Consider the following 14,657-nt stretch of genomic DNA (forward strand, 5'->3'; position numbering starts at 1 on the left):
CACATGCCGCGGAGCAACTAAGCCCGTGAGCCACAACTACTGAGCCTGTGCTCTGGAGCCTGCGAGCCACAACTACTGAAGCCCACGCACCGCAACGAAGAGTAGCTGCCGCTCACCACAACTAGAGAAAGCCCGCGTGCAGCAGTGAAGACCCAACGCAGCCAAAAATAAATAATAAATAAAATAAATAAATTTTAAAAAATAAAAAAAAACGAAGGGCAAGTAGACCGCGCACTGATGCTGAGCAAGTAGCATCTGGCCACACAGAGGAGCAGCAGGTATGATGCCGCCCTCTCAGAGCTCATGATCAGAGAGCACCCCGCCAGACAGTCCACCTATCATCTCAGGGATGCTCAACTCTTCAGAATTTCACCCTAACAATAACACACACGCACCTCTGGCCCAGAGGTCCCTGCCTTGGCATCTTGCTCATTTCTGGGTTGAGTCCTTGCTCCATGATGTCATCAGCATGGCTTCCCGGATTCCAGGTCCATATCCTGCTCCCGAGATGTGACTCGGCATATCTGGACTCCTGAAGGTCGCTATGCCATTTTTATTTTTTTCTAAATGCCAGTATTTCATAGTTAGTTTACTAATCCCAAACTCATCCCCCTCCTACTCTCCATGCCCAGCCCCAGTACATTTTGAAGCTGAATTTCTGGAGATGATCATGCCTGCTTCATCTTAGTACCACCGGGTAATAGTACCGTACCTATACATGGATGTTTATTTGTGTGACAGGTAGCCAGTTAAAAACACCAAGTAATGTGCCCAGATACTGATTTCTAAACACCATTCTCTAATAAAAGAAACTGGGGCTCCTTGGAGAAGTAGTTGATTCTAGGGCCAGAGTAAAAGTGAAATATAAGATGAGCCTGGAGCATCTTATGATATGAGAAAGTAAAGAAGTGCTAAGAAAAAAAAATATGTCAGCATGTCAAGGAAGTGCCCAGGAGCCAACCTGAAAGAGCTCCTAGTGGTCAAAGTGGGAAGTATATGAGCAAAACATGGATAATGATAATATTGATAATAACCTAAAGTATAAAATAAGTATCTTTGTATCCATACTGATGTAAATAAATAAGTAAATGGGGGACAAGGGACAACTCTTCCTTACAGAAGACTTCCAATTAATAAATGTGAAGGAATAGGAAAATAGAAAAATAGAAAACCTCCACTAGGCCACCATGGTAATAACTGGCAGACATGCTCCACCAATTACAATTAGTGGGAGGAGTGTAAGGAGAAGCAAGATATTTGCAGAGTCTTAAAGTATCTCCCCACAAATAAATTAATAACAAAGAGAAAAATAGCAACTTAACAGTGAAGGAATCTGGCAGACACCACCTCAACCGAGTGGTCAATGTTAACATCAGCAGTGATAAGACATGTTAACATTGTGTCTGCCCTGATATGATGCCCTGAGGACACATCAACTCCATGGTGTCCTTCCCCAAAACATATCACCTTACTCTAATCATGAGAATACATCAGACGGATCCAAATTGGGGGAGATTCTGCAACATAACTAACCAGTCCGCTTCAAAAGCACCAAGGTCATGAAAGACTATCCCAAACAGGAGGGGACACAGGAGATGTGACAACTGAATGTAATGGGCTATCTTGGGTTACCTCCTAGAACTGAGAAAGGACATGAATGTAAAAACTGGTGAAATCCAAATAAATCCTGTGATTCAATTAAGCATTGTCCTGAGGTTAATTTCTTTTTTTAAAAAATTTATTCACTTTTATTTATTTGTTTTTGGCTGCATTGGGCCTTCGTTGCTGCGCGCGTGCTTTCTCTAGTTGCAGCGAGCAGGGTCTCCTCTTTGTTGCGGTGCGCGGGCTTCTCATTGCAGTGGCTTCTCTTGTTGTGGAACACGGGCTCTAGGCACGCAGGCTTCAGCAGTTGTGGCACGTGGGCTCAGTAGTTGTGGCGCACGGGCTTAGCTGCTCCACAGCATGTGGGATCTTCCCGGACTAGGGCTCAAACCCGTGTCCCCTGCATTGGCAGGTGGATTCTTAACCACTGTCCCACCAGGGAAGCCCTAAGTTAATTTCTTAGTTTTGATGCTTGCCCTATGGTTGGTAAGATGCTAACATTAGAGGAAGCTGAGTAAGGGGAGGCGGGAACTCTCTGGACTGTCTCTGCAGCTCTACTGTAAGTCTAAAATTAGTTCAAGGGGCTTCCCTGGTGGCGCAGTGGTTAAGAATCTGCCTGCCAATACAGCGGACACGGGTTCGAGCCCTGGTCCGGGAAGATCCCACATGCTGCAGAGCAGCTAAGCCTGTGTGCCACAACTACTGAGCCTGCCCTCTAGAGATCGCGAGCCACAACTATCGAGCCCATGTACCGCAACTACTGAAGCCCGCGTGCCTAGAGCCCATGTTCCGCAACAAGAGAAGCCACCACAATGAGAAGCCCGCGCACCGCAATGAAGAGTAGCCCCTGCTCGCAGGTACTAGAGAAAGCCCACACACAGCAAAGAAGACCCAACGCAGCCAAAAATAAATAACATTAAAAAATAAATAAATAAATAAATAAAATTAGTTCAAAATAAAAAAGTTTTAAAGAAACACTGACAAATGGGCTATGGGTTTAAGTGTTAAGACAAATAGTGAAGTATAAAGAAGATCTGGGAGAACTTCAGAGTGCTACCAAGGCAGGAAATAGCTTAATGCGAGAAAAGGATTTTGGAGCCAGAGAAGTTAAGACAAATGAGGAGGTTCTGAGCTAAGGAGGAAGCAGTGGGGCTGGAAAATATTGTTGAAAGCCACCCCTGACCTAGCACACAGTGAGCCAGGCACTTCTCCAAGTGCTGCACGTGTACTAACTGATTAAGAAATGGGACAGTTTGGGGCTTCCCTGGTGGTGCAGTGGTTGAGAATCTGCCTGCCAATGCAGGGGACATGGGTTCGAGCCCTGGCCTGGGAAGATCCCACATGCCGCGGAGCAACTGGGCCCGTGAGCCACAATTACTGAGCTTGCGCGTCTGGAGCCTGTGCTCCGCAACAAGAGAGGCCGCGATAGTGAGAGGCCCGCGCACCGCGATGAAGAGTGGCCCCCACTTGCCACAACTAGAGAAAGCCCTCGCACAGAAGTGAAGACCCAACACAGCCATAAATAAATTAATTAATTAATTAATAAAAAAAAAAAAGAAAAGAAAACCTCTCTAAAAAAATAAATGCGAAGAGGTTCCTTTCCTTGAGAAGCCCACATACACTTACATAAACAGCTACAAACAACATGGAATATCCTATAATAATAAAGCCATGTATATTATGTATACATGTCTGTGTGTGTCTATATAATAAAGCATTATGTTATGTATACGTCTGTGTATCTATATAACAAAGGCACATATGTTATGTATATGTCTATGTGTATCTATATAATAAAGGCATGTATGTTATGTACACACATGTGTATCCATGTAATAAAGACATGCATGTTATGTATACGTGTGTGTATCTATTTCTGAGGGAACACAGACGACAGCATGACTCTCTCTTCCACATGTGACTGGGTTGTGAGGGGCATGAGAGGGAGGCACGTTCAGTAGACTGTAGAGATTGGAAGGATGAGCAATAATGGTTTGCCTCGGTGGATAAAGGAGGAAGAAGGGCCCTAGAGGCAGAAGGAATAGCAAGTGCAAAAGTAGAGAGGTGAGAATATGCCCGGCGTATGTCATAATGTGGTGATGGTGTTCATAAACATAACAAAACCACCAAGGAAATGATGAAAGACACTGACTGGGCACTCACTGTGCATCAGGTGCTGTTCTAAGCACTTTACATGCATGAGCCACGTGTGCGAGTGGTCAGAGGTGAGGCTGACAAGACAGCTGGGGATCGGATGATGAAATGTTTTGAATGTTGTACTAATAGGCCTGGACTTTGTCCCACAGGTAGGGGAGAGTGAGTACTGGCAAGATGAGACTTGCAATTGAAAAAGATTCCTCAGCTAGCTGTGTGGGGAACGGGTTGGAGGAGTTGAGATGGGAAGCAAAGAGGTGAGCTGGGAAATTGTTTCAACAGTTCAGACAAGTGAAAATTGCAGGGAGGAGGGATGCGGGAGAGAATTCTGAGCAAGAAACGGGCCTTGGAGACCCCCCTGCCCCGCCCCACAGCCATGGGGGGGCAAGGAAGAGGGGAAGGGGTTCTAGTCACTCAGAGGGGCAGGAACATCTTCAGGAAAATGGATGAGCTCAGCGTGAGGTGCACGCAGGTGGAGGTGCCGAGTGGAGTGGGCAGCTAAGAATGAAAGTCTAGAACTTGGGGCAGTGGTTAGGATGAGAGAAAGTGGGGCGCAGAGAGGGGAAGTCCAAATCCAGTCAAGTTGAATCTGTCCTTTCATCACCAAGCTCACCCTGAAGTCTCCTGTCCCCGCTTCCTCCACACTTTCACACAACGGCTATGAATGGGTACAGGGACACATACCCTTCCAGACGCAAGTTACCTGGAGATGCACAGGGGCCAAGCATCATAAAGCACATACTTGCACCAACCTAGAGAGAGATACGCAGAGGAACACACACACACACACACACACACACACACACACACACACACACGGGGCCATAGATCACAGAGGTACACATACACACACAAACACACATACACACAGGTCCATAGGAGAGCGGTACACAAACACATACATGCATCTCCACACACATGTAAACAGACCTACAGAGGTCACAGGAGCACAATTTTCTGGAGAGGGCGAGGCACGTATTCCAGTGTACGGTGGAGTCTTTCCACGCTGATGACCCTCGGCTGTGAAGGGGAGTAGCCCCATCTGGTCACAAAGACGCCCTTTGCAATGCGTTCATGTAAAACATCCCAAGAGGACATCTAACTGATCTGTTATCCCATGCAGGACCCATTCCTATTCCATTCCAGGTGGACTGCTGTGGATGGAGAACAACTCTAAACTAGGAGATTAAAGACACCCACTGCAATATTCAACTCTCCTCTTACCAAAAAGCTTCTGCAGGACTTGGCCATCGTATAAATCTTCAGCCAGGTCTTTCACAATGATTCTTTCTCCAACCAAAACATCATTAATCCAGTCAATTAATACCTACACAGAGAGAGAGAGAATAAGAGTCATGGGGTATTTTCTTATAGAACAGCTTTCTCATCCTGGACAGTTAAAATTTAAATGAACTTCAGATTTTGAAAGGAACAGAACTATCCAAATGACCCAGTATGTGGACAAGCTGTGAGTGGGAGCCCCAGTGGCCCTGTTAACTTTCAGGTATGAGCTCTTCTAGTGCCGATGGCACCCGTGTCTCTGCTAATACCTCTGGCCGCTACCATTCCTTCCCCGAATGGCAAGCAACGTTTGCACAGTGCTTGGCTGTGTGGTTTTGTACCGGCAAGAGTATGGGCTTTGGAGTTATGCAAACTGAGGTTGAAAACCCCACTTTACCTACTAATTAATTTGCGCATCTCTGGGATCTATGGACATCTGTGTGTGTGTGTGTGTGTGTGTGTGTGTGTGTGTGTGTGTGTGTGTACCTCTGTCATCCATGGATCTCTGTGTGTGTACCTCTGTGACCTATGAATCTAAGGCAAGCTAGTTATCTGCTCTGAGCCTCTGATTCCCCACCTCTATAACTGAGGTTGAAGATACCTCCCACACTAGGTGGTAGAAAAGAATTACAGGAATTCCCTGGTGGTCTCCGTGCTTCCACTGCAGGGGGCATGGGTTCGATCCCTGGTCAGGGAACTAAGATCCCGCATGCCGTGCAGAGTAGCCAAAAAAAAAAAAAAAAAAAAAAAAAAAAAAATTACATGCGGCACGGACCAAACGGTCAGTAAGGGCAGATTTTATTCATAAATAAAGCACTCTCCTGTTGTGACATCTGACCAGGTGGTTACTGTGTTCAGGAGGGGAAATCAAACACAGAAGTAAACGTATCTGCCCAAGGACAGAGCTAACTGTGAGCGGAGACAGGAATCGGACTCTTGTCCCCCTCACTCCAAAGCACATGCTCTCCTCCCTGCACCATGCTCCCTCTCAGCGGGGCTGTGCAGTCTCCTGCCTGGTCTGTATCTTGGCCTCCGTCATTCCCTGGGAGTCCTCCGTGCACCAGGCATCCAGCAGAGGCATTCCAGGTGATGTCTCACCCAAGTAATCCACACAACACCCGAGAGGCAGGTAGCATCAGGTAAGGAAACTGAAGTTTGCACAAGGCCATTGCCTTTTTAATTTTAACCTCTTGTTTTGTTTATGAAGATATTATTTATATAAAATAAAATTAACTAATTTTAAGTACACAGTTTGATGAGTTTTGGTCACTGTACACGGTTGTGTAACCACCACCACAATCAAGACACAGAACAGTTCCCTAGCCCTAGTCCTTTGGTTTCTTTGTGCTCCGTCCCCTGCCCTGATCACAGGCCTCAGGCGACCACTACAGTTTTGCCTTTTTGACCATTTCACCTATATGGAACATCATCTTTTGTGTTTGACTTCTTTGACTTGGCAGAGGTAATTGCCTTTACAACACAGGTGGGAGCTGGGCTAGGTTTCCATCCCTGTCTGGAGCCCTGTGCCTTCAAAGCACATTGTTCTACTGTCCTAAGGCAGGAGCTTCCTTGCTCCCTTCCTCCCTCCTTCCTTCCCCTCTCCTTCCCTCCCCTCTCTTCCCCTTCCCCTACCTTCCTTCCCACTCCCTCCCTCTCTCCCTCAACCATCCATCCATCCATCCATCCAACCATGCATGCATCCATACATCCAACATCTACCCACCCAGCATTTATTAATACCTGCTGTATGTCATACTCTGTGCTGGATCCTGGGCGTACAATGATGAAAAAAAGAGACAATCTTTAACCCCAAGCAGCTCACCATTTAGTGAAGGAGACAGAGAAGTATATGAGTAGTTGTAACACCATGTGGTGACTACAGTGACAGAACTAAATGCATGAACCACAGCAGCACACAGAGGGGCTGAGTGACAGCCCTGGGGTTTAGAGAAAGCTTCCTGGAGGACGTGACCCCACTTTGGCTTCAGGGGAAGAGCAGGTAGAGCCCCTGGGCGCAGGGACTGCATGACCAAAGGCCTGGTGGTGGCAGGGCGAAGCAAGCACGGTGCGCAGGTGCGTACGGGGAGCCAAGGCGAACAGATGTGGTGTCCTTGTGTTGCCAGGCAGGGATTATCTGAGGTTAAAGAGGCAGCTAGAGCATGGAGGCTTCAAACACCACCCCCAGGACTGTGGGCTTCAACCTGCAGTTCTTAGGAAACTACATACAGGTTTTGAACAGGAAAATGATATATTCAGATTTGCATTTTGAACGAATCACTCTGGCACCCAGTGCCTTTTTGTTCTAAGTGCAGCTTGAAGAAGCTGAAGAAGAAGGACACAGGACAAGGAATCAGAAGGGGGATGAAATGAACATTTTTTGAGGGTGACCATGAGTCAGCCACTGTGCCAAGTACATTATGCACAGTATTTCATTTCATCTCATTCGTTTCTGTTTGAACCCCATCTCCTCCACTCAGCTGTGACCATAAACAAACCATCTGGCTTTTCTGAGTCTCAGTTTCCTCATATGTAAAATGGGGATGCTACTAGATCTTACTTCACAGGGTCCTTGAGAAAAGTGGTGAAAGGACTGTGTGAGCTCTAGGATCCTGGCAAATGGGAACTTATTTGCGCTAACTTCTCCGGTGCTTATGGTCAACGCCATTCGTTGGGCACCTGTCATGTCCCACTTCTGTTAACTTGTCGATGTCCACCTACTGGACCGCGAGCTGCCTGTGGGCAGGGACTGCCATGCCTTTCTATTCTCTCCGCAGTGGCTCGTGTGGTGCCTGCACAGGGTGCGTGGTCTAGAGACACCTGTTGAGTCTGGGAGGCACCTGAAGCCCCTTCTAACTTCCTCTTACCTTGATCAGTTCTTGAAGTTTGGGGTCGCTGCGTGAGTTGGGATCCACCATTGTTCGCACTTCGTTCTCCTCTTTAAAAAGAAAAGACGGTCAGCGGGGTGGTCCCACCTGACGGCATTAGGCTAACCCAGAGAACAAGAGACCCCGTTACCCAGCATTGTGTCCTCAGGGTCCAGCTCGAAGGGGATGGGGCTGAGGGGCAGGTTGATGGCGTTCATGCCCTCCTCCTGAAGCTCTGACACTGCAAGAAGGAAGCACAGAGTCACACTGTAGCCCACAGACAACAAGGGGTGGGGCTCGTAACAGTCGTGTATCAATGTGGATTGAGAAATAAAAGCACCAAGGTTAGCCTATAGCTGTGGCTCAGCCTGCATCCGATTCCTGCCTCTCCTTGCTAAAAAGGACCAAACTGTCCCCTTCATCTCACCTCTGCTGACCATCACCTCACTCGCTTTCCTGGAGAAATAGGGCACAGAAATCTGCCTCCTTTCGGAAATGATCTCGGGATAAACAGAAGTGAGGTGGACACTGCACTTTCTCTTAAGTGTCTGTCGTTGCCTCCTGCCTGTCCCTCCTTCCAGGGCTTGCCATCTGGTGCTGCGTGCGCCTGACAACTCTTTGTTGACTGGATGAACGAGGTCCCCACGTTGAGGCTACATGTATGTTGTAGATCATTTCCATCCTCAGTTCAACCCTCCTCTGACTTCTCTCCTGATTCGGCTTCCCTGAGTATTTTTCTGATTATCCCGCCTCCCTCCTTTACCTGGCCCCAGCTGCTGCTTGAGAGTACCTCATTCTGGCCTCTCCCTGGGCTCTGGACCTGTCCCTTCAGCTGTAAGGAGTCATGGGCCCTGTGGCCAGGCACCTCACCTCTCCAGGCCCGTTCCCTCAGCTGAACATGAAGAGCTGGGCAGGATGACCAGTAAGTTCTTTCTTACTCCCCAAATCTTAGAAACCTATGATCCCACTGTTCTCAAGAAAAATAACAAGAGGTCCATGACCACTAAAGACTTCCAGCCTGCTCCCTCCATGCACTGAACCCTCACATGAAGCCTTAGTGAAAAATAAAAATCCCTACCACAAAACCAGTTGTGTGATGGAGCCTTGCTGAGCACTTACCTTGGATTTTTACCTCTCCTAAAAGCAGTGGCTCAAATCCCCTCACCTCTACTCAATTCCAGTTTGAGTGATTACTTTGCACCAGTTAAGCACAGAATGACCATTTTCTCTGAAAAGGGCTGATATGGCAGCTGCAATCAACCTTTAGTAAAAGCAATGTCCCATCTTTCCATTTTATTTATTTTTATGGACTATGGCCTCACCGATTGCCAGCATATACTTGCAAGAACTCTTAAGCACAAGGCAGTTGCTTACAAAGAGTTCTTTCATATTAGCAAACTCACTGATTGTTGCAGCTGGACAGGGAACGAGATTGCCTAAGAAAGGGAGTGAAACCCACTCTGCCCTAAAGGACACAACTCGCATTATGAAGCTGGTATTTAGTTCTGTTGCTGTGGGATCTTGACATTCATATGGGATATCAGCCAGTCACCATCTTGAATCTCCAAATCCACAGACACCCACCACTCTATATAATTCCCCCCACCCCCATAAAACATAACTGAAAAATGTAAGTGACACCTTCAAGGTTTAAATGATTCTACAGGTATAGGACTGCATTTGCTTTCCAGCGAAGAACAACTGCTTCCTGTTAGACTCTATAATGTCTTCTAGCACTCCTCCTAGGACTAGCAGTTTGCTTTCTTTTCCAGGCTGTTTCTTACAAAGAAGCAAGATTTCCACAACTTAACAAGCACTGCTACGCAAGCAATGGGCAGTGGAAATAAAGTCACGTTTCAGTGTGGGTGTGAGACTGGGTTTACTGGCCACTGAAGAGACTAGCTCTCGCTGCCATCTATTTCTCCTTCCCGTGTCCGCTCCCCACCACCACCCCCGGCCAGGTCTGTGCTGTCCAATACAGTAGCCATTAACCACATGTGGCTACTGACATTTAAATGAATTAAAAATTCAGTTTCTTAGTTGCGCCTGTCACATTTCAAGTGCTCAATGGCCCACATGGGGCAAGTGGTACCACATTGGACAGTGAGAATGTAGACTTCCTCACAGGAGATTCAGTTGGATGGCGCTGTCCTAGGTAATCCCATAGATCCAAATGATGCCCATGTTTAAATCTCCAGCCTGATGTATGCTTTATTATATATTTTTAAAATTAATAAGATTTAATTATCTAAAAGTGAATTCAAGGCAACAGAATCAGGGATAGGATAAAAATGAAGCATCTTCCTAGATATTTTTCATGTACAAAAGCCACCAAGTTTGACCTAATTTATTCTCTATTGGTTTTATTTTACCCAGCATCACTGGGTTGTGAAAACAGAAGTCAAGCCATTATTAAAACAAGACCCAGAAACAAACAAACAAAAACAAACAAAATCTCCAGCCTAGGCCTGACCCTGAGCTCTAAACTCAATGTCTCCTCTTATGTCTATTAGTGGAGATCTCAAATGTACACATCCAAAACAGAACTCGTGATTTTCAGCACCCTCACCCTCGCCATAGCAACACTATATCAAGACCTGTTCATCCCCTACTCTTATCCTTCTCAGTAAATGGCACTACCATTTGCATAAGGGTTCAAGCCAAAATCTGAGGAATCACCCTTCACTTCTTTTCCTTACCATTTGCAGCCAATACATCGGCAAGTTTTGTGGGCTCCACCATCAAAACAGGACCCTAGACCCTATTCCTACCACTTCTCACCAGCTCCACCACCATCATCCTGGTTCAGGTCCCCATTATCTTTCACCTAAATAACCAGAACCACCTTCTAACCAGCCCACTGCTTTCTGATGCATTTTCCCCGCCCCCGTCTACTTCCTATAGCACAATCAGAATGATCTATAAAGATATAAACAGGATCATACATTCTCCTGCTTTAAGCCTTCCTGTGGCTTCCCATCATACTCAGAATAAAACCCCAAGTCCTTCCTAAGACCTACAGGACCCTCTGATTAGCCCCCTGCCTCCCTCTTGTATTGTATTTTCTCCATAGCACTCATCACGATCTGAAATAACTATTATTTCTACGTTTGTTAGCTATCCCCCCTTAACAGAATGTAAGCTGTGGGAAGACTGGCACTTTTTCTCTTTTGTTTGCTCTTAGTCTCCAAAGAGGAGCCAGACTGCCTAGAGTCAAATCCAGGCTCTATCACTTACTAGCTATGTGACCTTGGGCAAGTTCATCAACCTCTTATACCTCAGTTTCCTTATCTGCAAATGGGGACGATAATAATATTGCCTACCTCCTAGGGTTGTTGAGAAGATTAAATGAGTTAATATACGTAAAGCACTTAGAGAGTGTCTGGTACTAGTAAGAGCTATGTAATTATTTGCTATTATTACTTAAAATGGTAAGCACTCAAGAAACATTTGTTGAATAAATGAAAAAAACTGTTAAGACCACCCTTCCACTGCACAGGTTGTAAGCTGAAGCACAATTTAGCAAAGCAGTGTATAGGATGTAAAGAAGGATTTCAGCCTGTCCTTAGGGGAAAAAAACTGTATTTTGGCCTGACCCTGTGTGTGCGTGTGTGGGCACATTTCTAGGGCAGCATTTCCAGCATACATTTTGTAAAGAGAAAAAAGCTGCCTCTGTCCAAAGACTGTTGTACAGCCAGAGCCAATTTGTGAATATAGAGATATTTACACCTCTAACGCGTGACTAGAAATGCAATATTTGCAGCCAAATATAAAGGTGGGTCTGAACGGGATCTCTTTTTCTGTGTAGATCGTTGTTAAAAATGTTTTCAGATGAAAAATCCCCAGTAAGAAACACTCCCCTCTGCCCTGCCTCTTTAATTCACTCACAGAGACAAAACAAACCCGAGAAGAAAGGCTGAGATATGTTTGCAATTGGAAATTTTTTTTTTTTTTTCAGGAAATGATTTGGTACAGGAACATCATTCCCATCCCATTAACTGCTGACTCGGAGCCAACTGTTTGTAAAAGTGAATATGCAAACTGCCCGGTTCAGGCCTGGCCCCCGCCCCACGGGGCTGCATTAGTGGCCACATTCCCAAAACAGCCCGCATGCTTTGGAGGTTTCATTTCTATTAAACCAAAGCAGGACCCAGCAGAAGCCCCTCGCCATCCTTGTGCTCTGAAAGAGAAAGAGCTGCAATTGAATTTTCTCGGCATAGAATATGAATATGATGTTTATCCCTCGAACCGCCTCTGACAATCTAAAACTAGGTCTGAATGTGCAGCCCTCGGTGTCTCGTGACGCCATTAGTCATAACTTAATGAACAGATTAAATGCCCAGCTGAAGGTCGGGCTTGGGAGCGCAGGGCGATTGCCTCAACTCCTGAAGTGCTCACCATGAGAGAGGGGGCTTGGCTTTTCTGGGAAACACAGTCTGACTCTGCACCCAGCTGCGCAGCAGAAAAAGTACACGGATGGGCTTTGGAGTCTGAAAGAGCTAGATTTTGAATCCTACTTCTATTTTTATCAGCCATGGGACCTTATGTTAGTGACTTAACCTCTCTGAAGCTCGGTATAAAACAATTCTGTATAAAACAAGAGTATAGGGACTTCCCTGGCGGTCCAGTGGTTGAGACTTCACCTTCCAATGCAGGGGGTGTGGGTTTGATCCCTGGTCGGGGAGCTAAGATCCCACAGGCCTTGTGGCCAAAAAAACCAAAACATTAAAAAAAAAAAAAACCAAAAAAAAACCCAGAAACAATATTGTAACAAATTCAATAAAGACTTTAAAAATGGTCCACATCAAAAAAAAAAAAAAAACTAAAACAAAACAAAAAACAAACAAAAAAACCCAAGGGTATAGCTGACACTATTGATTTCCTCTCCAATATTGATTTTGCTTTTTTCTCTGCTGAAAGAACCCTCATTTTGTTCCAGTATACACTCTGCCTCCTGTGCCTCTAGGTACCTAACTAGTACATGGAACACCAGGATTATAAAGTTGACGGGTGCGATGAATAGTAATTTCCTTTTCCTTTTTTTCCATGAGAAACTGAATAGCTGCAGGCATCTCTTACACTCCAGAATATATATACAGGTGCTCAGTGAACACCAGGTAGAAAACAACTATGGTGAGAAGAATGGAGAGAGGTTTCTAAGAGTACAAAAGGGTCTATTTATGCAAGGCCAGTAATTTCATTCCTTCAACCAATAAACATTACCAGGCACCTCCTCTGAAGCAGACCTTGGGTCAGCACTGGGGATAAGGGTTTGGGGATCTGACATGAGTTTGCCTCAATCTGTTCACAGGTGGTGGGAGGGGCAGGCACAGAAAAACACAATGGGCAGTATGTTGCACTCAGGGGTGAGAGACATGTAACTAGAGGCTGTGGGAGCTCGGGGGGAACAAGGATAACTTTGGATGTGGAAGACTGGGAAGGATTCCCAGAAAGGGGGACAGGTGAACTGGACTTTGAAAAACTTAAATTTTCATCTGACACAGGTGCCCCACAAGAAGCACATCTTGTGTATAAACAGCAAAGTGTGGACCAACAGGGCAGGTGTTGAGAGAGTCATGATTATGTCTGAGCACCGGGAATGCAGGGCGCACACAGGGGAAATGCGGGGAAGAACAAGAGGCAGATAAGTAGGTGGGGTCCAGAGTGTCAAGGGCTGCGAATTCATCTGTTCCCCAGCACGCCCTGGACCGTGCTCCCCGCATGCTCCCCGTGTCTACAGATGAAAAGCCCAAACAACATACTGAGGGAGGGCAAGAAGATAAGCAAGATGTTTTCTCTTTCAGTGCAAGTGGGCCCCAGTGAGATACGTAGGCTGCTCTAGATCCTTATCAGGACTCCAATGATTAATTCTGGCCCTCGTAAAAGATACTCAAGCTCCCTTAATTTCTAAATGGCTCAAGGGCCCCCCGCCAGAAGTTCTTGCAGCTAGAGACAACTACACTGTCTGCTCGGCAAATCCCAACAATTTTTCTCTATATGAAAAATCAACCTGCAAGAACATCTACCAAAAAACTACAGCTAACATACTTCATGGTGAGAAACTGGAATACTTATACCCTAAGATGGGGAACAAGGCAAAGATGTCTCCTCTCACCACACCTATTCAAAATCATACTAAAAATTCTAGCTACTACAATAATACAGGAGACGGAAATAAAAGGTATACAAATTGGGAAGGAAGAAATAAAACCATCTTTGTTTGTAGATAACATGATTAACTATGTAGAAAATCCCAAAGAATTGACCAAAACAAAATGAAACAGAAAAAATCCATACTCTTAGAACCAATTAGTAATTATGACAAGGTGGCAGGATAGAAGGTTAATATACACAAGTCAATTATTTTCCTATACACTGGCAATAAATGATTAAAATTAGAAGTTAAAAACACAATATCATTTATAGTAGCACCCAAAAATGCAACACTAAGATATAAATCTAACAGAATGTACACAGGGTTGATATACAAAAAATTACAAAACTCTGATGAAAGAAATCAAAGAAGATCTAGATAAATGGAGAGATAGTCAGTGTTCATGGATTATAAGACATAGTATTAAGATGTCAATTCTTTCCAAGTTCACCTACAGATTCAAGGTAATCCTAGTCAAAGTCACAGCAAGCTATTTTGTGGATATTGACAAACCGATTCTAAAGTTTACACAGAAAGGCAAAGACCCAGAGTGGACAACACAATATTAAAGAAGAACAAAGTTGGAGGACTGACACTACCAG

At 45.4% G+C, this 14,657-nt stretch overlaps 1 protein-coding gene across 2 annotated transcripts in view; it reads right to left on the reverse strand.

Moving 5' to 3' along the window:
• Positions 1–14,657, reverse strand: part of PARVA (parvin alpha) — a 182,649-nt gene that overhangs the window by 72,489 nt on the left and 95,503 nt on the right. For both annotated transcript variants that reach the window (XM_057552591.1, XM_057552590.1), the window contains exons 3-5: positions 8,053–8,142; positions 7,902–7,972; positions 4,981–5,083 (exon numbers count right to left, since the gene is read on the reverse strand). In XM_057552591.1, the coding sequence (XP_057408574.1) occupies positions 4,981–5,083; positions 7,902–7,972; positions 8,053–8,142 (264 nt within the window). The remainder of the gene's footprint in view (positions 1–4,980; positions 5,084–7,901; positions 7,973–8,052; positions 8,143–14,657) is intronic.

The sequence above is a fragment of the Balaenoptera acutorostrata genome, chromosome 9 (genome assembly GCF_949987535.1).
Source record: "Balaenoptera acutorostrata chromosome 9, mBalAcu1.1, whole genome shotgun sequence".
Taxonomy (NCBI): Eukaryota; Metazoa; Chordata; class Mammalia; order Artiodactyla; family Balaenopteridae; genus Balaenoptera; species Balaenoptera acutorostrata.